This window comes from Cynocephalus volans, chromosome 2 (genome assembly GCF_027409185.1).
Source record: "Cynocephalus volans isolate mCynVol1 chromosome 2, mCynVol1.pri, whole genome shotgun sequence".
Taxonomy (NCBI): Eukaryota; Metazoa; Chordata; class Mammalia; order Dermoptera; family Cynocephalidae; genus Cynocephalus; species Cynocephalus volans.
Genome location: NC_084461.1, coordinates 172,142,306 through 172,165,122, shown reverse-complemented (window position 1 = coordinate 172,165,122; position 22,817 = coordinate 172,142,306). Strand labels below are relative to the sequence as shown.

Here is a 22,817-nt window from a genome sequence, read left to right as displayed (position 1 = left end):
CTTCCTCCCAGTCACGGACTGAAGAGTTTCCTCGTCCTGTGACTGACTCATCCACATGTGACTCAGACTGTTCTATAGCCAAGTTCGAGCCTCACACTCACTAGTATTTCCTAATCAAAACTTAGCCTGAGCCATTTCCTCTTTCCTTTCTAGTTCACACACACTTAAAGCTGCCCTGCATAATCATAGTTCCTACATAGGCAGGTTGTTGGGAGAATGAAATGTCTTAATATGTATGTAAAGGGTTTAAAACAGAGCACTTCAGCACATGCTTTGATTGGTGCAATCATTACCTTTGATGCTGATTTAATCAAGCCACCTCCTCCAGGTCAATAGTATCATAACATGGGGTCTTGCAACCACACGGCCTCACCTCTGTCATAGTCAAAAAATGGAGAAATGATATTCCCTGGACCTGTCACAACCTCTTTGGATGTAGGTGACACAAGGTTGGTGGGCTCTTATGACCTTTTCGTGCTACCTCTTGTTAATTATTTGGGTCCTGATGTCACCTCCTCTACCAGTCTGGGGGCTTCCAGGGAACAGGATTCACACAGGGCTCATTTGTCCCTTCAGGTGCAAACTTTCTCAGAGTATGTGGTTCATCTTCTACTTTATGGTAGAATTAACTGCCTCCTACCCTCCAAGATACATATGAGGTAATCCTGGTGGTGGCCTCAGTTCCTGCCTAAGGACAGGCTCCAGGCTGGCAGACAGGGAGGAGGGGACTCTGGAGAGTTCTGTGGACTCTGGGTAGATAATCACAGTGCAGGGCAGAGGCCTGGAGAAAGGGCTGCACCGAAGACTCTGGAGCCCTGCGGTGGGCACAGCCAGCATATGCTGATACTGACTGTGCATGCCTGAGAGGAAGCCACCAGTGAGGACAGACCATCAGACATCAGAGGGACAAGGATTGAGGCCCACCCAGGGCAGGTAACTGTTCATGTTCTTATTTCCATGGTGGACAGAACTCATCACAGGGGTGCTGGCGTCATCAGAAGTTAATCACTGTACCCTTAGTAGTTAACAAAAAAAGTCTGAGAATAAGGCAACTGTCGACCAGGCATAAAGTTAAAAAGCTAGTATGAAAGGATCAATATTCTTAACTGATGCTTAATTTTCTTAATTGTGACCAGACAATATCCATTACTCTTTAAGAAAGAACACAAGGAGGCTTCCTGTTGCTTTCCACAGGCTGCACTTTTGCACTGACTGCATAGAAAGGGGAGGCAGAGTAAATCCACCCCATATACACCTAAGCCCAGGCACCGTGCCTGGCTTGTACTGTAAATGGGGCAACAAAAAAAATAAAAGGAAAGAAAAGCAAAGAACAAATACATAGATAAATTAAAGGCCACAAATAAATTTAATATCCAAAAAAGTGAAATTCACAGTGTGTATCATCTAATAAAAAATTACTAGGAGAAGGAGAAAAACATCCCCATAGCCAGAGGACAATTCATTCAATAGAAACAATCCAGGAAGTGATAGAAATAATGGAATTAGCAGATAAAAATCTTAAAATGGCTAATATAAATCTTACAAATTTACTCAAGAATGTAGACAAAACCAAGAACAGGATCAGGAGACAGATGGAAAATATTAAAAAGGGCCAAATGGAAATTGTAGAGATTAAAAAAAAAATACAGTTTCTGAGATGAATAAATACATAGCAGATTCGGTGCTGCAGAAGGTCAAGGAACTTAAAGAGAAAACAACAGGAGCCATCCAAAGTGCAACACAGAGAGAAAGTGACGGGGAAAGAGGAACAGATCCTCAGACAGCTCTGCAAGAATATCAACCACTCTGACACAAGGGTATACAGAGGCCTGCCATCTAGATGGGAAGATAAAATAGTTGAAGAAATAATGGCTGAAAATCTACCAGGTGGGGTATAAACCCTACCCAAAAAGATCCAGGAAATTCAACCAATTCCATGCAGAAGGAACAGAAAGAATACAAAATCAAGGCAAATCAGAGTCAAATTACTGAAAATAGGTGTTAAGTTTAAGACAATTTTTAATGAAGTTGGAGAACAAAGACTCACCACCCACAGAGAAGCCAGGTGAGAGAGGCAGCCTGAGCCCCAGAAACCACAGCAGGAAGAAGAGGTGGAGGCGGAGACCCAGCCCCTCTTCACCAGGACAGCCCCTGCCCTCCCTCCACGCAGTGCTCAGACCAAGAGCACACATGGGGAAACGGGGGTTAGAAACTCAACCCAAGGAGTCAACAATATCATCACAAAACTCCCATGACTGAACACTGAAATTCCTACAGTTTAGCACTGAGGAATCAAAAATACAACACTTGAAGTGTACCATTTTTTACCCCTTACACTAGCAAACAATTAAAGTTCAGTGTAGCAAGGGTGTAGGGACACGGACACATTTGTGTGCTCTTCATGTGAGTGTACAGTTGGTACAACCTTCCTGTGGAGGACAATTTTTCAACATCTAAACAGAATTCTAAAATCGTTAGACCACTGACCCCACATGGATAAGGAGTGTACAGGGATATCTGGATGTATGATACATACAAGGCTATTTACCACAACACTTTTGAAATTATCAAAACCAAATGCACCTATCCATAAGACAAAACAGTAAAATAAATCATGTTCACATGCAATAAAATACTAGGCTATTGTTAAAAAAGGTAAGGTAAATCAGAATGTACTGACAAAAATATCTAACAAAATTTGCTGTTACCTGCAGAATTCAAAAGAGGTGATCATGCCTGTAAATGCATCAGAAAAGGCAAGACTGATAGAGGGATGAGAGGCAGATTTGGGATTTGAGAAGGCTCGGGTCTCACAATCTCCAAACCATCAGATTCATATTTCGAACCTTGTTTACACAGGTCATTCTCACATTGACCTGGAGACACACTGGCCTGACTAAAACAAGACATTCGTGAAGCACATTAACTGTGGGTCCCACTGAATATTAACTGGTATTGTAAAAATACAGTCTGTGTTCATTTTATGAACACAAAATGTTATTGCTTTTTTAAATTTAGTATTAATTTGTTCATTGAAAACATTTAGAATTTCGTGATTCCTGTAACTTTGGTTTGGCATTTAATTTTGTTTTTTAATGCATAAGGAGGTTGGAAAAGTGCAATTGGCCTGAGCCTGTACCAACCTGGAAAAGAATTTAAAGAATTCGAAGAATTTCCACACTGACTTTCAGTGCCCACCACTGGCTGCTTCTCTTTCAAACGTGAAATCACCAGAACTTTACACCCTGCTACCTCCCGAAGAGGGCGTGAGCTGCGTGACTGAGGCGGGATACAAGCCCAGTCCATGTCACTGGGCAAGAAAGTGGCTGGAAGGAAGTTGGAAACTTCTCGTGGCCCACCCTCAGGGAGCTAAATTGAAATAAGAGGAAGACAGAGGAGGGAAAGTTACTTTTCGCTGGCTGCAATTTGCACTGAGCACGTTTCAGAATTTAAAACATAGGCAAGAAAGAAAGGTGGGGGTGGAGGTGCGGGTGGGGGTAGGGTGGGCAATCTGTAGCTCCCTGCACGGATCAGGTCCCTTCAGGCTTCCTGGGGAGTTTCCGACGTGACACGCTCCATCCCTTGATTCCGGGATTTACTCCGGGGTCAGCTGAGGGCCGCCAGCGCGGCGGAGGACCTGGAGGGGGAGCGCGCTCTCTCCCTCTCAGGTCCGTCCTGCCGGGCCTGGGGACACCTTTCTTCCCCCGACTTCGACGACGGTTCGTCCTGCCCAGTGACCCCGGCCAGGCACCCCCGCCGTGTCGCCCACTCTCCCTACCCCCTCCCGGCACCAGGCGCGCTCTTCCCGAGCCAGGAATAGCGGTGGGGACTCACCGACAGCAGGACGCCGGCGACGAGGAACATAAGGGTCTTGGGGACCCGGAGCTGAGACCTGGCTCTCCGCGACCACCTGGGGCCAGGGGCACTCCCAGCCTGGGACCCCGAGGCGTCCAGTGCGCTCCGTCCCCGCTGTCCCATAAGTTAGGCAGCGCTCCTTGTCCCCGGCCCCGAGGGTTCAACCCCCAAAGTCGATCAGGAACCGTCCGTGTAGTTCGTGGGTGCGGAAACGTCCCCGCAGACGGCAGGGTGCGCGGAGCGGGCTAATTCCTGTCCCCACGCGCTGCTCCTGGGAACCCCAGTCCGCCCTGCTTTTATAGCACTCTTGTGTAGGCATCGCCAGAGCGGACCAATCGGAGCCAGTATTTAAATTAGCCACAGTTTGATGTAGTCACATCTGGGTTCCCTGAGTCAGCAGCGCATGGCTCTGCCCAATCTTGGAATGTGGCTCCCCGGGACCCTGGCTCGTTTTGGGATCTGGTTTGCGTCACTGGGAAGGGGTGGGGGCCCTAGGCTTCTCCCAGACACTGTGCCCGCTGTCTAAAACAGGGTGGTGAGGGTCAGAGTCCACATCTAGATCAGTCCCGATCCCTCTCCCTTTCTTGGGCCAATGCCCTCCTGTTCATAAACCCAGAACTCTCCTGGCCTTCTGCCAACTCTCAGCTTCTGCACCTGCACACCGCGCGCTCTCCCCCTCCCCCCTTTCCCCGGGGAACTTATTCAGGCTTGCTAGGAAGTCACCAGCTCCAGAGTCTCTCAAGCAGCTGTGTCTCAGCACAAGGCTTCTGCAGCAGGGCCTTGATCTTCCCAAGTCAGTAGTGTGATGCCGGGCACTGAGCAGACAGGAGGGTCTGAAAACAGGGTCATCAAACCGATTCTACACCCCCGCCCCCATCACCACCTTGCTGGTGAATCATCCATCTTTTGATTCCCAGTTTCCATGCCAGTTAACTGTCATCTCCACCCAACTGTTCCTGGTGACAGGCAAGCCTGAGGATCCCAGTTCTGTTTTTTTTCTGGATTTTCCCTCCCTGTCAGATTCTTTAACGCACTTGGGAAGCAGGAGAGCAGGAGACTTCCTGCCACTTGAAACCTGAGGTTCCTCGGGTGAGTCCCCACATGGGTCCGGTTCTTCCAACTGTCCCTGCACACCCAGCACTATGCTGGGCCCAGAGCACTAGGAGTCCAGCATGCCGAAAGGCACAAGAGTCAAGATGCTGCCTTTGCAGTGTCCACAGGACCACTGAAGGGCTGGGAATAGGTAGGAGTGAAGGGAACCTGAGTGTGAGTCCAGTAGTCGGCAAGAGCAGTTTTGTGTGGCTGGGACACAGGTACTTGGGCTGCCCTCATAGGTTCTAGCACTGAGGCTCAGTGGATGGAGGGAGGGGTGAATAGAGGCCTACGCAGCTTGACTGAAAATCCAAAATCCAAAATGCTCCAATGAGCATTTCCTTTGAGTGTCATATCAAATTTTGGAGCTTTTGGGATTTCAGGTTTTCAGATTTGGGATGTTCAGCCGATAGTGCCATTCTCTGGCTTTAGTATAAGGGTAATTCTAGACTCATGGAATGAGTTTGGAAGTGTTCCCTCCTCTTCAACGTTTTGGAAGTGTTTGGGGAGGATTGGTGTTAATTCTTCTTTAAACACATGGGAGAATTCTCCAGTGAAGTCACCTGGTCCTCTCACCCCACTGCATCCCAGAACATTGCAGACAAGTTCCCCACTTTTCTTTCCATTTTGAAGGAGGAGCCAAGAATTGGGCAACTTCCTCCTGAGCCCAACACACCTTGGAGGGGGTGAGTAAAAGCGAGCAAAAACTTTTATGAGATTTCCTACTATTTAAGTGTGGCTTTTCCTTGGTTGGACATTTGCTTGTTTGCTACAGGTTAGTAACTAGCATTAGAGTTCACACACAGCTATGTATATTGGTTAGCATGTTGTTATTTACTTGCTGTTTCTGTGGGAGACTGAGGTCCTGGGATTCCTGGTCCACCACTGTGTTGACGTCGCCATTCTAGAGTAGTTTCTCAAGGAGCAATGTGTAACTCGTACAGGGCCTTAGTCTGAGCATGGTATCCTGCACAAGCACTCAGATTAATCTGAAACGGCACATGAAATAAAACCTATTGGTGATCTGATATCTCATCCAACCGACCCTTCAGCTCTGATCCTCTTTTATCCCCAACAAGACTTGTAACAGGTAAAGAAACAGATCGTGGCTCAAGCAGAGTGCTCACCTCAAGGACAAACCAGGCGATTTGACACATATGCCTCTTAAAGGTAATATTTCATTACAAGTATATATTTTAAAATTATTGGACATAATTAATAATTAAACATTAATAGCTAAGAGGAAAGCTCTGGCTTCTTAAAGAGATTCCTTCACATTTAGAACACAGCAGAGCCTGCCCCACTTTCTTGATAGACGAACTTCCCGAAGCCCAGCAGCTGGTCCTCAATGGTCTCCCTGGCGTGTCTTTCTCCCAGCGTCTCCAAGGCACCCAGCAGGGTGTTGACTGAGGAGCCTGCCCCACTTGGTTGATCCACATCGCCAGCATTTCATACAAGGCGTCCTCCAGGAGATAAACTGGATGGAGGCAGAAAACAACGTGGGGAAGGAGGCAGAGGGAGGCTCAGAGAGTGGGCATGGCCGGAGCTCAGAGGAGGGAAGACGCTTAGTATGCTTTGGGCAGGAGAGCAGGACCCAGGGCGGCCACGTCTGCATCTATGGAAAGGCAGGGCCTGGTTGGGGGATCTCTGGTTCACATCCAGCTCGGCCTCACTCCCTGACGCTGGGGCAGAGCTGGATGGGCCAACAGACTCTGCGCTGCGAGTGAGCCCTGACACGGAGCAAACCCACCCAGCTCAGGGGACTGCGACAGGATTGCACGAGACGCACGCGCAGTGCACTGCACGCAGCCTTCCTAGAAACAGGAGGGGACCAGACACCAGGTTGTGTTTTCTAACAGCCCCGTTAAAAAAGTAAAAGAAAGCTAGTGACATTTATTTCAATGGATTCACCCTTCTCCTTTGAGACCCTTAAGCTCCTGCCGGTCTCTGTAACACATGGTGGTGTGTGCGTTCGCCCTTGATCTGAGTCAGGAGTCCTGGACTCCAGGACTGACCCCGACAGCTGGTGGGCTTTGAGACCCGGGGCGCATCACCGCCCCTTGTTGGTCTGTATGGAGACTGAGATGAACCTTCAACGCTTGCAAAGCTCACAGGCTCTGTGTCCCCGTTTGCTCATTGTGGCATACGTTAGATGCAGTAAAATGCTCGGTTCTGAAGTGTTCCATTCACCTTTGACAACTGTATACTCATCTGTAACCATCACCCACATGAGATGTGGAAAATTTCCACCACTCCGGAAGGTCCCCTACTGTCCTTTCTAAGCAATCTCCACCAACCGCAACAAGAGACAATCCCTCCTTTACTGGCTTATGAAACTCAATAGAAGACTATATATGAGGGTACTTTGGAAAATCTAAAGTATGGTCTTATTCCCGGAATGTGAATGTGTTCTGACGAATAATAATGTACCATATCAAGAGTCTAAACAAAAAAATGCCATATAGTCTCAATGGAGGCTGAAAAAACATTTAGCAAAATAAGACACTTATTTGATTCTTAAAACAGATCTGAATAGGATATTCATATAATGATAAGATGTTGTTTCTATAGGAAAACAAGAGCCAGTATCTTTACTAATGTGAAAGTCTTCTAGGCCTCCCCAGAGAAATCAAGCCAAGACCAAAATACCTGCTTTCTCTAATCATCATTGAACATTGTACTGAAAGGACTAGACTGCCAGACACAGAACAAAAATGAAAGGTAAGACTCTTACAAGGGAGAAGGAAAAATAATCACTATTTTACATATGATTGCACACTGAATGTTCAAAAAAGTTAGGAGAAACAACATTTAAAAAAATGTATTTCCAAGAGGATTCTTTTCACGAGGGTTACAGAACACATAACATACAATGAAACGGCCTTGACAAAAAACAGAAATAACTTCCTAAGAAAATCACAAGTTTAGTTGTAATAAAATACTTGAATTGCAATACCTTCTTTGATGAAAAAAATATTGAGAACTTAATTCTTCCTATTTGTTTGATAGTAATGAGACTGCTTCTCATTGATAGGATTTTACAAATGGCCTTTGTTCTCATTAATCTGAATGTCAGGTGATTACATTGTCCTCATATAGGCAGGTGGCACCGCAGTATGTAGAAGCCTCATGGCAGATTCTGCTAAATATGTCCAAGAAGTAGAGAATGAATGACGTAAATGAGAATTCTTGTCTCTTCTGAGTGACACCATTGAGCCAGTCATTCACTCACTCATGCAGCAAACATATACCAAGCACCTACTGTGAGCTAGGCACTGTGCAAGGTTTCCTCACTTTCTGAGGCAATTGAACAAGATGGGGCACCTCCTACATAGAAACAACAGTGTCCCGTGTAAGTGCATGCAGCCTGAGACATATGCTCTGGGCAAACTTTTCAGTGAACCATCAAGTGGGCAGAAAAAGCAGGATTTGGAATCAGACCAGAGGCATTCAAGGTGCAGCTCCATCATTTAAAGTCAGGGACCTTACCTGAGCATGTTGCATTGTCTTTCAGGGCCTCAGTTTTCCTCATCTGCAGTCATAAGGTGCTACTGTCTCCTCAGAGAACTGTTGTAAGAATTGAGTAAGACAGTGAATGTAAAGCATGTACACCAGTGTCTGGTAAACATTAGGCACTCAATAAAGGCTGGATCCTCTAAGTCTATAGCACAGAACTAATCCCTTTGCTTTCATACTTTTAGGCATGGACATTTGGAATATTCCTAAGGAACACATGCACGCTGTCACAGAGGGTCCAGAACACTGTCCACTGTCATTGGGAACACTGAGAATTCCCTTTGGCTGCTACATACGGATGCCAGGACAGCAGGTCCTCAGGCTGAGGCCTTCCAGGTAAGGCAACTGATCAGGAAGCAGCAGTAACAAAGCCAGCTCTGGACTCTCCTAAGCCCTCAATTCTTATCTGCAGCAGCAACTTATCATCAATTCTATGTACAGGAGTGAGAGTGGCAGGTTTTTCCCCTGAGTCCAGCCAGAAATGGATGAGAGGGAAAGGCTCTGCTGGGTAGCCCTACTTAGCTCTCCTTGGAATCTCCAGAATACCTGGAAATGGACAGATTCAAAGTTAATCAGAAATTGATCAGACTGTTTTCAAATAGAAGGAGAAAAGTTAGGGAACATGGTCTACTCACCCTCATTTTTGCATAGCTGACATTCAAACATAAATAGCCTAAAAGAGAAGCCAGAGGATGGAAGTGGATCAGACAGTCAGAGTGATGCTGGCCTGGCTTTTCCTAGAAAGAGCTAGCCCCTGTCTCCCTTTTGCCTGCCCCCATCCCCTGCCCCCGACCACTCTGGCCAGCTTCATCAAGAACCTGAACAATTAGAAATAACATGATCCTTAGGGAAGCTTAAATAGTCCCAGAAAAAGAAACAATGTATTGGGCCAAGCTTATGTCTCCACTAGACCAAAATTTACAAACAATTGTTGATCAAACTGTGTTAGACAATGTCTATAAGACACAATTGGGAAACAAAGAGTCATCTGGTGTGTGTGTGTGTGTGTGTGTGTGTGTGTGTGTGTGTGTGTGTGTGAGAGAGAGAGAGAGAGAGAGAGAGAGAGAGAGAGAGGAGTTAAAGTTAAGATAATTTATCACTTTAGCTGGATTGTCAAGTCAGAACATTTGCATTCTGCCAAAGGAAAATGAGAATGGAAGGTAAGAAATCCTTGTGTCAATGAGGAGTAGGGGTACTAGCTGCTGTGATTCCAAGGACAGAGAAGGCTTTTGAATGAAATGGAGCCAGGAATGGAGACTAAGATAGTTGCAATAAGGAAAGTGGAGAAGATGAAAGAGGACGGCCCCTTAGACAGGAGGCCTGAGTCATAAGGAATGTGGCAACCAGTGGATGCCAAAAACAATAGCTGCACCCGCCAGCCCAGTATTCCATTTATGCCAGGAACTACTCCTGAATTCACTCTAAAACATTCAGCAAGTCTGAAAGAAATGACCACGCCCATCTTATAATAGGAAAATTGAAGATCAGGCAGGCCAAAAGCTTGGCCCAGGTAGTAAAGAAGATAGCAAGCGTGCTCAGCACTGCTCTGCTTGGATGTAAAATGCCCACTGTATGGAATGCCATTAAATGTTCAAAATTTTGTTTAGTTTTATTGACAACTCACAAAATCTTGAGATCGGGCAATTAGTGGTCTTTTTAGTGCATTTTCTGAAAAGATTGCTGCAACAGTGGAAAGTGATATTTCACTCACCCTGTCCTGAAGGTGACTGTCATCTGGAGGCACCTTCATGCTTTTTCTTTGACTTCTTATATTCAGGTTTTATCATCTCACATTGTGCATCTGTTGTTTCTCAGATCTCTTCATCCTCCTTCCCTGTGATCACACCTCACCCTCCCTGCTGAATCGCTGTAATGGTCTGCCACATGACAGCTGTCCCCCTCCTCCACGCGTTGAACCCCTACCTGCATGCCAGCATACAGGGCACCAGACCTCCCATTAGTGTGTTTTGGCAGTGATGTTGGCTGAGGCTCACTGCCGCACAGCCATGGTCCTGCTCTGCAGCTGGCTCACCAACAGTAGATTTTCCTTTCCATGGAGAGGGGTTTTGTATTAAGTAAGTGCTCTTTTATCTTTCTTTTTATTTTCAGCCTAAAATATGAAATATACTGCAACAGGCTCTTGATAGAGCTTTTGTTGAAAAGTATTTGTACATACATTGTGTCATCAAATCCTCACACACTCTGTGGGGTACGAAGCCCAGCACCATGAAATTGCCCAGTGACACATTCTGCCTTTTCCACCCAGGGCCACCTGCCACATTCTTTCCTATCACTAGACAGGCTGCCTACCACCATCCTGCCCAGCATGATGAGGAGAGGAGAGATGGGGGTGGGGACAGCAATATGGAATCCCTGGCAGCAGCCCGCAGATGTGTATGCCCAACCTAGTTGCTGACAGATGAAATGGAAAGTAGAGGAAGATGCAGGGAGCCCTGAGGAGGGGGATGGACAGGATTTGGTAACTATTTGGTCCTGACAAACTTGGACAAGTGTTCCTGAGCCTGGTGACAGTTAGGATGGCATTGCCCCAATGTAAACAAGGTCCCCAGATATCAAAATCTAGGCCCTGTTGCCATTCAGGGAGTCATGAAGATAAAGTAGGGCTTGAGTTACTCATCTATAAAATAAAGTATTTGCACTATAATCAGAACCAGGCCACATCCTTTTATTGGATTCCACTATTTTGAGGGAAAAAAAGATGATGAAGTAGAAGCTGTTTGCCCATAATATGTACCTGTGATAGTCAATCTCAGGTGTCAAGTTGACTAGATTAAGGAGGATCTGGAGGATGGGCAAAGCATTACTTCTGGGTGTGTCTGTGAGGGTGTTTCCAGAAGAGACTGACGTGTGAGCCAGGAGACTGAGTGGGAAAAGGTCCTCTCTCAATGTGGCTGGGCACCATCTGTTCGAGTGGGGGCCCGAGAAGAACAAAAAAGACAGAGAAAAGGCAATTTCTTCTCGCCTTTGGACTTGGATTGAGTCATGCTACTGGCATCCCTGGGTCTCCAGCTTACAGATGGCTTGTTGTGGGATTTCTAAGCTGCCATAATCATGTGAGTCAATTCCCCTAATAAGGACACATCATAACAAAAGTCAGAATGAAATACAAAAATCAGAAATGAAAAAGGAATGGTATTGGTTGTAATGACAACCAATACCAAAGAAATACAGAGAATCATTAGGGACTATTATAAACTACAATATGCCAACAAATTTGAAAACCTGGAGGAAATGGATAAATTCTGGACACATGCAAACTACCAAGACTGAACCAAGAAGAAATAGAAACCCTGAACAGATCAATAACAAGCAACGAGATTGAAGCAGTCATCAGCAGTTTCCCAACAAAGAAAAGTGCAGGGCTGGATGGTTTTATGGCTGAATTCTACCAAACCTTTAAAAAGGAATTAATACCAATTTTCTTCAAACTATTTCAAAAAATTGAAACAGAGGACATTTTCCCAAACTTGTCCTATGAGGAAAGCATCATCCTGATACTAAAAAAAGACAGATACAACCAAAAAAAGAAACTACAGGCCAATAACTCTGATGAACATAGATATAAAAGTCTTCAACAAAACACTAGCAATCAGAATACAGCAATGCATCAAAAAAAAAAATTACACACAAAAATTATGATCAATTGGGATTATCCTGGGGATTCAAGGATGGTTCAAGAGACACAAGTTAATAAATTTGATACACCATATGATCAATATGAAAGACAAAATCAGTTAGATTATCTCAATAGACAGAATAAAGCATTTGACAATATTCAACGTCACTTCACGACAAAGACTTAGCAAATTAGGTATGGAAGAAAAGTGTCTCAACACAATAAAAGCCATATATGACAAATCCACTACCAATATCATTCTCAATGGGGAAAACCTGAAAGCTTTTCCATTAAGTATAGGAACAAGACAAGGATGCCCACTATCACCTCTCCTATTTAACATAGTATTGGAAGTACTAGCCAGAACAATAAGGCAACAGACAGAAGTAAAGTGTATCCAGATAGGAAAAGACGAAGTCAAGTTGTCCTTGTTTGCAGATGACTTAATCCTACATGTAGAAAAACCTAAAGACTCTACAAAAAAAACCTTAGAGTTGATAAACAATTTCAGTAAAGTTGCAGGATACAAAATCAACATGCAAAAATCAATAGCATTGGCTTCTGATCAAGATGGCAGAATAAATAGTCCCCAGCGTCACTCTCTCTCACAAATCAACCAATTTACAACTATTAAAAAGCAAGGACAGCCAAGCTGGGGCCACTAGAGATCAGGGGAAGAGAAGGCAAGACCGACAGAGTGAATGAAGGTGGGAGAAGCCAAGATGACAGGAAGAAAGGACAGCTCCGACCATTTTGAGCCCCGGCCACTTCAAGCCTGGGGCTGGTGAGTGCCTGAAGCAGGAGCCAGCAAAAGCCACAGCTGTGCCTTTCAGATGAAGTTTCTTGGAGGCTGCAGGGGAGAAGAGGGCCTTGGTGGCCCCCAGGCCAGCAAGACTACTAATAGGATTCCCATGGACCCATATAGGAGCGAGAAGCCACAAGAACTGAAAAAAAGGAGCCTCTCAAAGGTCAGTAAGTCATTGCAAGGGAACAGCACATGGCCCATCCCATGGGAAGTGTTTGGAGCATGGGCAGTAGGGGAGATGGGCCCACTGGGAGAAAATTGGGGCATAGCAAGGACAGCTTATCTGGCCCCCAATCAGTATAAGACCATTCAGTGGAGACTGGTCAGGAATATAGAACTGCATGGGGTGCAGTTTGCTGAAAAGACTCAGGCCCAGACCAGAGTTTCTACACAACCCATGCGTCCTGGATCTCACAAGAGCTGCAAGTACCTATAAAGTCAACCATTAAAACCTGAGCTGCACAAAATCCTTGCCAAGGGAACCAGCAGCAAAGCAGCAATTTAGCTCAACCACAGAGCTAAAGTGCTGGTCCCCACAGGAAGTTCCCCCATTTTAGAAGTAGCAAAGGACTAAAAATTAGTTCCAGTGCAGAGTTTAGGTAGTGGGAACAGCAAATAATCCAACACAGAACTGAAAGAAAAATCAAAAAACCCAAAGATCAGAGATAAAGTTTGATATTAACTAGTAAAGTTCTCACATGACTAAAGAACACCTATAAAACCTAGAAGGACAAGTAGTACCCTGGGCTACCAAGCCAGGGAGTGGGAAGGGCTGGGGGCCTTCACCATGCCCCTTGATACCCTCAACCAGTCCCAAGGGTGTGAGACCAAGGGCCTCGGCCATGCCCCACCAACACCTGCAACCAGCCCAGTGATGACCACTGAGCTGCTGCAAGAAGTGCACGAGGCTCCCGAGCTGGGGTGGTGGGGAGTGAGAGCTTCAGTCACACCCCCCTGACATCTGCACCCAGCCCAGCAATGATGAGGCCACCGCTGGAAACCCCCTGGTCTCCCCTGCAGGGATGAGGGGGGTGCCACATGCCTCAACCCCGCCCCTCTTCTTTCCTTCTTCTCCCACCCTATTTCCTTTCCCTTTCCTCTCTCCCCCTCCCCCCAACTGTTCTGCAACAGCATCATAGTATGTAAAAAAAAAATAAATAAATAAACTTTAAAAAAATCAATAGCATTTGTATACTTCAATAATGAACTTCCAGAAAAAGAAATCAAGAAAACAAGTCCATTACAATAGTCATTAAAAAAAAATGTAAAAGAAAATACCTAGGAATCAATTTAGCCAAGAAGATGAAAGATCTCTACAACAAGAACAATAAATCACTGCTGAAAGAAATAAAAGAGAACACAAAAAGATGGAAAGACCTTCCATGATCTTGGATCAGAAAAACAAACACTGTGAAAATGCCCATACTAACCAAAGAGATCTACACATTCAATGAAATCCCCATCAAAATACCAATGACATTCTTCACAGAAATAAAAAAAAACAATCCTAACATTTATATGGAACATCACAGATCCTGAATAGTCAGAGCAATCTTGAGGGGGAAAAAAAAAAGCTGGAGGTATAACACTACTTGACTTCAAATTATACTACACAGCTATAGTAACCAAAAGATCATAGTACTGGTATAAAAACAGACACTTGGACCAGTGGAACAGAATAGAGAAACTAGAGATCAAGCCACATACTTTCAGCCAACTGATATTTGACAAAGGCACCAGGAATATACGTTGGGGAAAAGACTGCTTCTTCAGTAAGTGGTTCTGGGAAAACTGGACATCCATATGCAGAAGAATGAAACTAGATCTGTACTCCTTGCCCTCTGCCAAAATCAACTCAAAATGAGTTAAGGACTTAAATATACATTCTGTAACTATAAAACACCTAAAAGAAAACATAGGGGAAACACTTCAGGAAGTGGGACTGGGCAAAGACTTCATGAATAAGACCCCCAAAGCACAGGCAACAAAAGAAAATAATAAAAAAATAGGATTATATCAAACTAAAAAGATTTTGCACAGCAAAAGAAACAATTAATAGAGCAAAAAGACAACCTACGGAGTGGGAGAAAATATTTGCAAACTATGCATCTGACAAAGGATTAATATCCAGAATATAAAAAGAACTCAAACAACTTAAGAGTAAAAAAACAAGTAAACGGATTGAAAAATGGGCACAGGAGGGGAATAGGTATTTCTCAAAGGAAGATATGCAAATGGCCAACAGACACGTGGAAAAATTGCTCAACATCACTCAGCATCAGGGAAGTGCAAATCAAAACCATATTAAGAAATTATCTCATGACAGTTAGACTGGCCATTATCAAAAAGAGAATAACCAATGCTGGAGCAGATGCGGAGAAAGGGGAACGCTCTTACACTGTTGGTGCGACTGTAAATTGGTGCAGCCATCATAGAAAATGGTATGGAGTTTCCTCAACTACAGACAGAACTGTCATATGATCTAGCAATTCCACAGCTGGATATATACACAAAGGAATGGAAATCATCACCTCAAAGGAATATCTGTACCCCCATGTTTATTGTGCTCTATTTACAATAGCCAAGGGTTGAAACCAACCTAAATGTCCATCACTGGATGACTGGATAAGGAAAATGTATTATTTATATAGAGTGGAATGCTAGCCTGCCATAAAAAGAATGAAATTCTGTCATTCGCAGCAACATGAATGAACTTAGAGGAAATTATGTTAAGTGAAATAAGCCAGGCACAGAAAGAGAAACACCACACGTCCTCACTCATTAGTGGAAGTTAAAAAACCAAATAAATAAAAAGAAAGACACAATAATCACAATAATTCCTTTAACTTTCAAAAGAGAAAATGGAACTGAGGCTACTAGAGAAGGGAAAAGGGTAGAGGAAGGAGAGGGGTAGTGAGAAATTGGTAAAAGTCCACGAAACATGTATACATTGTATGATGATAAATTTAGTAGTTATCCTGATTTGAGTATCACGTATTGTATACAGGTATTGATATTCAACACTGAACCCCACAGATATGTACAATCAATTATGCTTCGTAAAAAAAAAAAAAATGCTCCAAGCCCAACATTTATAACGCTTCTCAGCTGATTGTCTCCTGGACTAAAAAAAGGGGTTTACAATTTGCTCCTACTATTGACCCTTGCTTTTCCTTTGTTTCCACAGAAATGCTTCTTATGAAATACCTGATTGATCACACCATGTAGAGGCCTGACTTAGATAGGAATTCACCTACAACATCATTGCCTAAAATGAGACACAACTGCCTAACTGGACTAAACTACTCTCATGACTAAGAGACTGGTACCATAACATATGGGACAATATATGTACTTATATTTGTTATTTCCTTCTTGCTCCAAATCATGTTCTCTCCCTTGAGAGATCTCTTTCCACTCAGTTGCTAACCTGATTCTTCTCTCCACAGTCACTCACTCAACTTTTAACATGTGAAACTTCCAGGGAAGTTCCAGTCAGCGAAAATAAAGGGGTTAAAATATGCTATTCTGCCATATTGACTCTTTAAGTTAAAGACGCTTGAAAATAGAAGGTGTACAAAGATCACTTTAACCTTCATGCTATTTCTTCAAAGCAGAAGATGATATTCCTATGTGAATGATGCCTTCCCTATGCTAGAGAGATGCAACTTCTTTATGCTCAAGGACGAGACGTCGAAACCAAGAGAATTCTGTACAGACCTTGCTACAAAAGAACACTGATCTTTTAAATCTCTCTGCATAGTTTAGTTGCTTCTTCACAACTAACCATTCTTTGTCCAATTTAGGATATAAATAGCTGACTTTAACTACTTCTTTGGTCTTTCTTTATTTATGAGGGCCCCCATGCCACATAAAACTTATATGATGCTTTCCTTCTGTTAATCTATCTTATGTCAATTTAATTCTTGGACCCAGCCAGGAACCTAAGAAGATGGAAGAGAGTTTCTCTGCCTCTACAATAGCAAGCAAGAATGCTTAATGAAAAAAAGGTGGCTGAATTCAATTAAGTGAATTAGTTTCATAGGGCTACTGCAACAAGTTACCATAAACTGCCTGGTTTCATACAAAATTATTCTCAGTTCTGGAGGCTAGAAGTTCAAACTCAAGGTGTCAGCACATTGGTTCCTTCTGAGGGCTCTGCGGGACAATCTGGTTCATGCTTCTCTCCTAGCTGCTGGTGGTTGGCTGCCAGTCGTTCACTCCAAGCTCAATGCCTGTCTTCATATGACGTTCTGCTCTCTGAGTGTCGCTCTGCATCTCCACATGGCCTTATAAGCACAGCAGCCATCGGACTTAGGGCTCAGCCTATCTTAACTAACATGCAAAGAACGCATTTCCAAATAACATCACATTCACAGATACCGGGGATGGAACTTCAAAATATGCTTTTTTGGGGAAACAATTCAACCCATAAAATCATGTCAAGAAACGGGAAGTATGACCCATTTACAGAATAAAAAAATTAATTGGCAGATACTCGAGGAAGCCCAGTCATTGGACTTATTTGACAAAGGCTTTAAATCAACGTTTTAAAATAAGCTCAAATGTCTAAAATTACCAAAAAAAAAAAAAAAAAAAAAAAACCCTAAAGGAAACATATACAGCAATAGTAAAGAGATAGAAGTTCTATCAAGATATAGAGATAGAAATTATCAAAAAGTACCCAACGGAAATTCTGGGAGTAAAAAGCAAAGTAGCTGAAATGAAATATCCAGGAGAGGTGTTCAACAGCAAAGGAGAGGTGACCAGACAGCAGGAAGAATCAGCTGACCTGAGACAGGACAGAAGAACCCAGGGCTGCAGCCTCCGCTGCGAGCATGAGTGAGATCAGGGCTTCTCTAGCTTCCCTTTTCTCCTAGGAGGAAAGCAGGAGGTGACTCTTTATTCTTTCTTTCAAGAGTATGTTGATAATATCAAACAATACACAGCAGGCCACTAGGTGCAGAACGCTCACGTGTTTATGAGTTCATGACCAAAATAAATATGGAACCACATACGAAAGAGTGGTGAGTATGTGTTTGTGTGTGTGTGTGCGTGCACACGTGTGTGTTTTCACCACCATCCTCCCTCTGAAACAGTCCAGGGGTGTGTGTTTCTGCCGTGTGACCAGCTCCTTCCTTCCTCCCCGTCAGGCCTCCAGACTTGCCCAGCCTAGGGGTGTTTCCTGCTCTGACTCCCTGGCCTCCAAAGTGCCCCAGGTTCATGGCGGACTGGAATTCAGCACCTCCTCCCCCTCCCTCTCCTGCCTGCCCTTCCCTGTGGGGACAGGGACACCAGGCTGGCCTGGCTCACCCACAGCACTTGGGCTGAGAGGCTCCCGCCTGGTTCAGACTGGCTCCGACAGGGCTGCTGGGGAAGGGGCAGTGGTCCCTGAGGGGTAAGCGGGTCCTGGCTGCTGAGGATCTCTGTGGCCACTATCCTGTGTCCCCTCTTACTCTTTCTCTCCCCAAGGCCTTTCCTGCATCCTTGCTAAGCCCTGCAAGGCCCTGGGAGACCCATTTCCCTTTCTCCCTGTTCTCTAGGACCTGGCTCTCCCTTTTACCTACAGTTCCTGGGAAGCCTCCCGCAACAGGAGCGACAGGTGTCCTGTGAAGTCAGGGGCGGCATCAGATGGGCCTTGAATGCCTACTCTGACCCTCGGGACCCTGTTAACAGCAGAGCACCAGGAAAGAGTCCAATGCTCCCCCGTCTCCTTCCCACAACAAAGCAGACAGGACTCCCAATCAAAACCAAACGTGGTCAGGGCTGCCATGAAAGTGTCGTTTTCTTCTGCTCCTCCTGGAGGGGCCAGCAGAAGGGCGTGCCGCTCTTTCTGAGTATCTCACGTCACCACACGACTATGCGCTTCAACAAACTGCTGGCTGGGATTCGTCCAAGTGGCACGCTCAGGGGCATAAAAGTTGAGGCGCCATCGGATCCCAAGAAGCAGTCTGTGGGGACGTTTCCGCGCCAAAGGACGATTCGTGATCGACTTTAGGGGCTGAAATCCGCGGGTTCGGGGACAAGGAGCGCTCCCTAACGCCATGGGACAGCGGGGACAGAGCACACAGGTCGCCTCGGGGGCCGGGGCAGGGCGCGTCCCAGGCCCCAGGCGGGATAGGGGAACCAGGTCTCAGCTCAGGGTCCCCAAGACCCTTATGTTCCTCGTCGCCGGCGTCCTGCTGCGGGTGAGTCCCCCCCGCGGTTCCTGGCTCGGGAAAAGCGCGCTGGTGCCTGGAGGGGGTAGGGAGAGTGGGGGACACAGCGGGGGTGCCTGGCCCGAGTCACCCGCGGTCAGACATGTCCGGGCAGGGCGAACACGACATTGATCTAGGGGGAAAAGTGGGATCCCCGGGCGCCGCAGCACCCCCGGCCCAGGAGAAGAGCGCGCTCCCCGCCCAGGTCTTGGCAGCGCCGGCCGCGCTCAGCGATTCCCGGAGAAGAAATTCCAGGATTGTGGCGGGTCAAGGTGGAAACTCCGGAGGAAGCCACAGGAAGCCAAGGAGAAGTTGCCTTATTTATTAATTAATGAACTTATTAATTTATTTTAGCCCTACATTTAAATTCCTAAACGTGGTCATCGCAGTTCGGTTAAACATACATCCCGTGAAAAGTAACTTTTCTCCGCTGTCTTCTGCAAGTTTCAGTTCTGCTCCCCTGAATGTCACCTGGGGGCAGTTTGCCCAGTAGCTTCCAGCCACTTTCATGCACTGCAATCTGTGCAGGACTGTGTTTCGCATGTCAGTGTGGCAGCCAGCACCAGGGGCAAACTCCTTCCTTCCGGAGAAGGGGTGTTAAGCTCTTTTTTAAAGCTTGCTCTGGAAACAGAAACTGATAGTCCTGTGTATGTGAAAGTCACTTATGAATGAAATGGACATTCTTTAAGTTCTTTTCCAGGTTGTTTGAGGCTCTTGCCAATAGTCCTTTTTCAAGGTTCCTTATGCAGTAAATAAATAAATTAATTAATTAAATTAAATTAAATAAAGATAAGATCAAGTCCAAACCAAGGTTATAGGAATGATGAAAATTTGCATATTTTCACTGAACAAATTAATACTAAGTTCAGAAATGCAATGACATTTTCTATTCTCAAAAACATTGCAAAAGCTTTTATAGATTATCAGTTTATATTTGGTGGGACCTACGTTTTAAGTAGCTAGATGAATGGCTTGTTTGAGTCAGGTCCATGTGTCTTAAGAGTGAGTGTGAGGATGAACTGTAGAGACAAGGTCAAAAATCTGAATTTCATTGTTTAGGGAATGTGAGCTGTAGGATTTCTGGCATCCCAAAGAACCCTCCAATCCCTCCATCACTTTGCCTTTTCAATGCATTTAAATGCACAATTGCTATTTAAAATTTTGGAGCTAATACCAATTATGTTAGATGTTTTATGTAGTACATTCGGATTTACCTTTTTCTGTTTAAGAAAGACATAGTATTTTATTGCCTGGGTAAGCCACAGTTCAATTTACTGTTGTCCCTTCTGTATAGCAGTTTAGACTGTATCTGATTTTTGATTTTGGTAATTCCAACAGCACTGTAGTAAGTACCCCTGTTAGTATCATATGTGCATATATCCATATGCAATTGCACATTGGGCAACTCCTTAGCAGTGAAATTGTTAGGTCCATGCAGTAAATGATTTTAGAATTTTGTTTAGATGTTGACAAATTTTCCTCCAGAAGAATGTTGTATCAATTGTACACTCACACGAAGAGTCCACAAATTTGCCTGTGTTCCTATACCCTTGCTATACTGAATATAGAGACACTAATTCTTTGCTAGAGTGAGAGGTAAACAGTTGTACACCACAGAGTCGTGTTTTTGATTCCTTGGTGCTATTAGAGAGTTTCAGGGATCCATGAGATTTATGAGACTGAGAGCAGATGACCTGGAGACCCCAGATTAGACACAGAGGAGGGTGGTGGGGGAGACTGGAACCCCAGCTGTACACCTGAAAACTGGTCAGCTGGGGCCAGTTGTGGCCACCTGGCCATGCCCTGGATGGAGATGGGTTGTGTGTCCTTGGACTGTTAGGATCCCCTCAGGTGAGGCCTGGTGGTGAGCTCAGATCCTGACCCCAGGTCCTTGTTCTGTAAACGCTGGGATGCTCCAATTTCTGTTCTACGTCCATCCACCTTGGGCCCCTCTTTTATCACAGTAGGAATTAGGAAGTTCCAAAGGCTCAGAACTCAGATGTCCAGACTGTCCAAGGGTCCTGAGACTGGAGGCTGGAGACACTGGTGCTGCTCTGCTCCTTTGTGCCCCTGGTGTGGCCCAGCTTCTCACTGTATAAAATGGTGAAGAGATAAAAGTTGGCAGCCACCCTTTGTAAACCGCAGGGAGCTGTGGTGGCAGATGTGAGAGGTCATGTGGGAGGACAAATCACATCCTCAGGGTTGGTGGTGGTCACTCTGGAGCTGGAGGACCACAGGGCACATGTTCTCTGCCCAGCAGTGGCTGTACCTGCTTGCACTGGCCCCTTGGTATAGGTGTCCTGAGGGTGAGGCAGGAGCTTCTGCAGAGCAGGGTGGAGAGCTGTGGGGAGTGGCCCTGAGGACTGTAGAGGAGCCCAACTGCAAGTGACCACAGCGATGGCATTGCAGGGCCTAGGCCTGGCATGGCTAACACGCTTTCAGTTGTCCTCTGGTGGGTGCCTTGCCTGGGGTGCAGTTTGAAGAGTGAGCAGGAAATGTCTCAATCCGTGTGGTTTCAGAAGGCTAGTCACCCTGCCTCACCAAAGAGGTCTTCAGTCCCTGTTCTTGGGCCACTGTCCCTCAGTCAGCAGCGGAAGAGAAGCGAGGCTGTAACTCCCGGGTCAGGGCTGGGAGAGCAGGGCAGTCCTGTGCACTGAGCCTGTGCTGTGGGCAGTGTGTGTCCTGCTGTCAGCCGGAGAGTGCACACCACTAGTCAGTGTGTTTTCCTGACAACCTGGGGAGATAGGGATTGTTTGTCCTGTTGTACATATGGAGAAAATGACACTCAGTAGGAATAAGTCTCTGGCATTTTTCACCCTCACCTGCTTCATAAGGGCAGCTGTAACTTGTATTTTGGTCTGGGAATAGCATCTCCTGTCATTCCTAGTCAGGTATTTGTGATAAATGGGGGAAGGATCTGCTTTGTAGGGGACCGCACAGTGTACTCAGCACTTCAGACAAGCACCTGGGACCTTGAGGAAGGTGAGATAATGACATTCTACAGATGAGAAAACCACAGCTCAGAGAGAGAAAGTGTGTGGGCCGGAACTAAACTGGTGTGCACAGAGGGTCTGGTAGGGAGAGGGGGAAGCTAGAAATGACCACTGTTAAAATAAGATAAAGACAATTTCAAGATAGTCATTGGAGATTTTCAGTGATAGATTTGAATGGCTTAGATAGTGGTAAGTGTTTCCACCCACCCCCTATATCTGCGCTTGGTCTGAGCACTGAATTGAGAGAGGGTGGAGCAGCTCTGATGAAGAGGAGGGGGTGAGGGGTCTCTGCCTCTGCCTTCTCCTGCTGTGGTTTCTCAGGGCTCAGGCTGCCCGTCTCACCTGGCTTCTCTGTGCTGCTGGGTCTTTGTTCTCTGACTGCTTTCAAGGCTTTCTCCTTAACAGTGGTTCTGGCAACTTGATTATGATTTGCCTTTTTCTTTATGTTTCTTTTACTCATAGTTTGACGAATTTCTTGGATCTTGGGGTTTAGTGCTTATATACACTTTGGCAGATTATTGGTCAATATTTCTTCAAATATTTTGTCTACCACTCTCCTTACTGGGAGCCCAACTACACTTGTGTGAGAACACTTGATATTGCTCCAGAACTGGGAATGTTCATTTTTTCAGCTGTTTTCTGTTTCATTTTAGAATACTCCTATTTCTCTGTGTTCATGTTCATTGAACATCTGAAGCAGCTAATCTGCTGTTGATCCTATC

General features: G+C 45.3%; 1 protein-coding gene and 1 non-coding gene across 2 annotated transcripts in view; one reads left to right on the top strand and one right to left on the bottom strand.

Moving 5' to 3' along the window:
* The window catches only part of TNFRSF10B (TNF receptor superfamily member 10b), a 69,509-nt gene extending 65,403 nt beyond the window's left edge, over positions 1-4,106 (bottom strand). The window contains exon 1 of the mRNA XM_063084946.1: positions 3,835-4,106. Coding sequence (XP_062941016.1) covers positions 3,835-3,978 — 144 coding nt within the window. The 5' untranslated portion in view covers positions 3,979-4,106. The remainder of the gene's footprint in view (positions 1-3,834) is intronic.
* On the top strand, positions 1,173-1,304 carry LOC134371395 (small nucleolar RNA SNORA51). The gene has a single exon (XR_010022820.1). It is a non-coding gene; the product is annotated as a small nucleolar RNA SNORA51 (small nucleolar RNA).
* Positions 4,107-22,817: the final 18,711 nt, after the last annotated feature.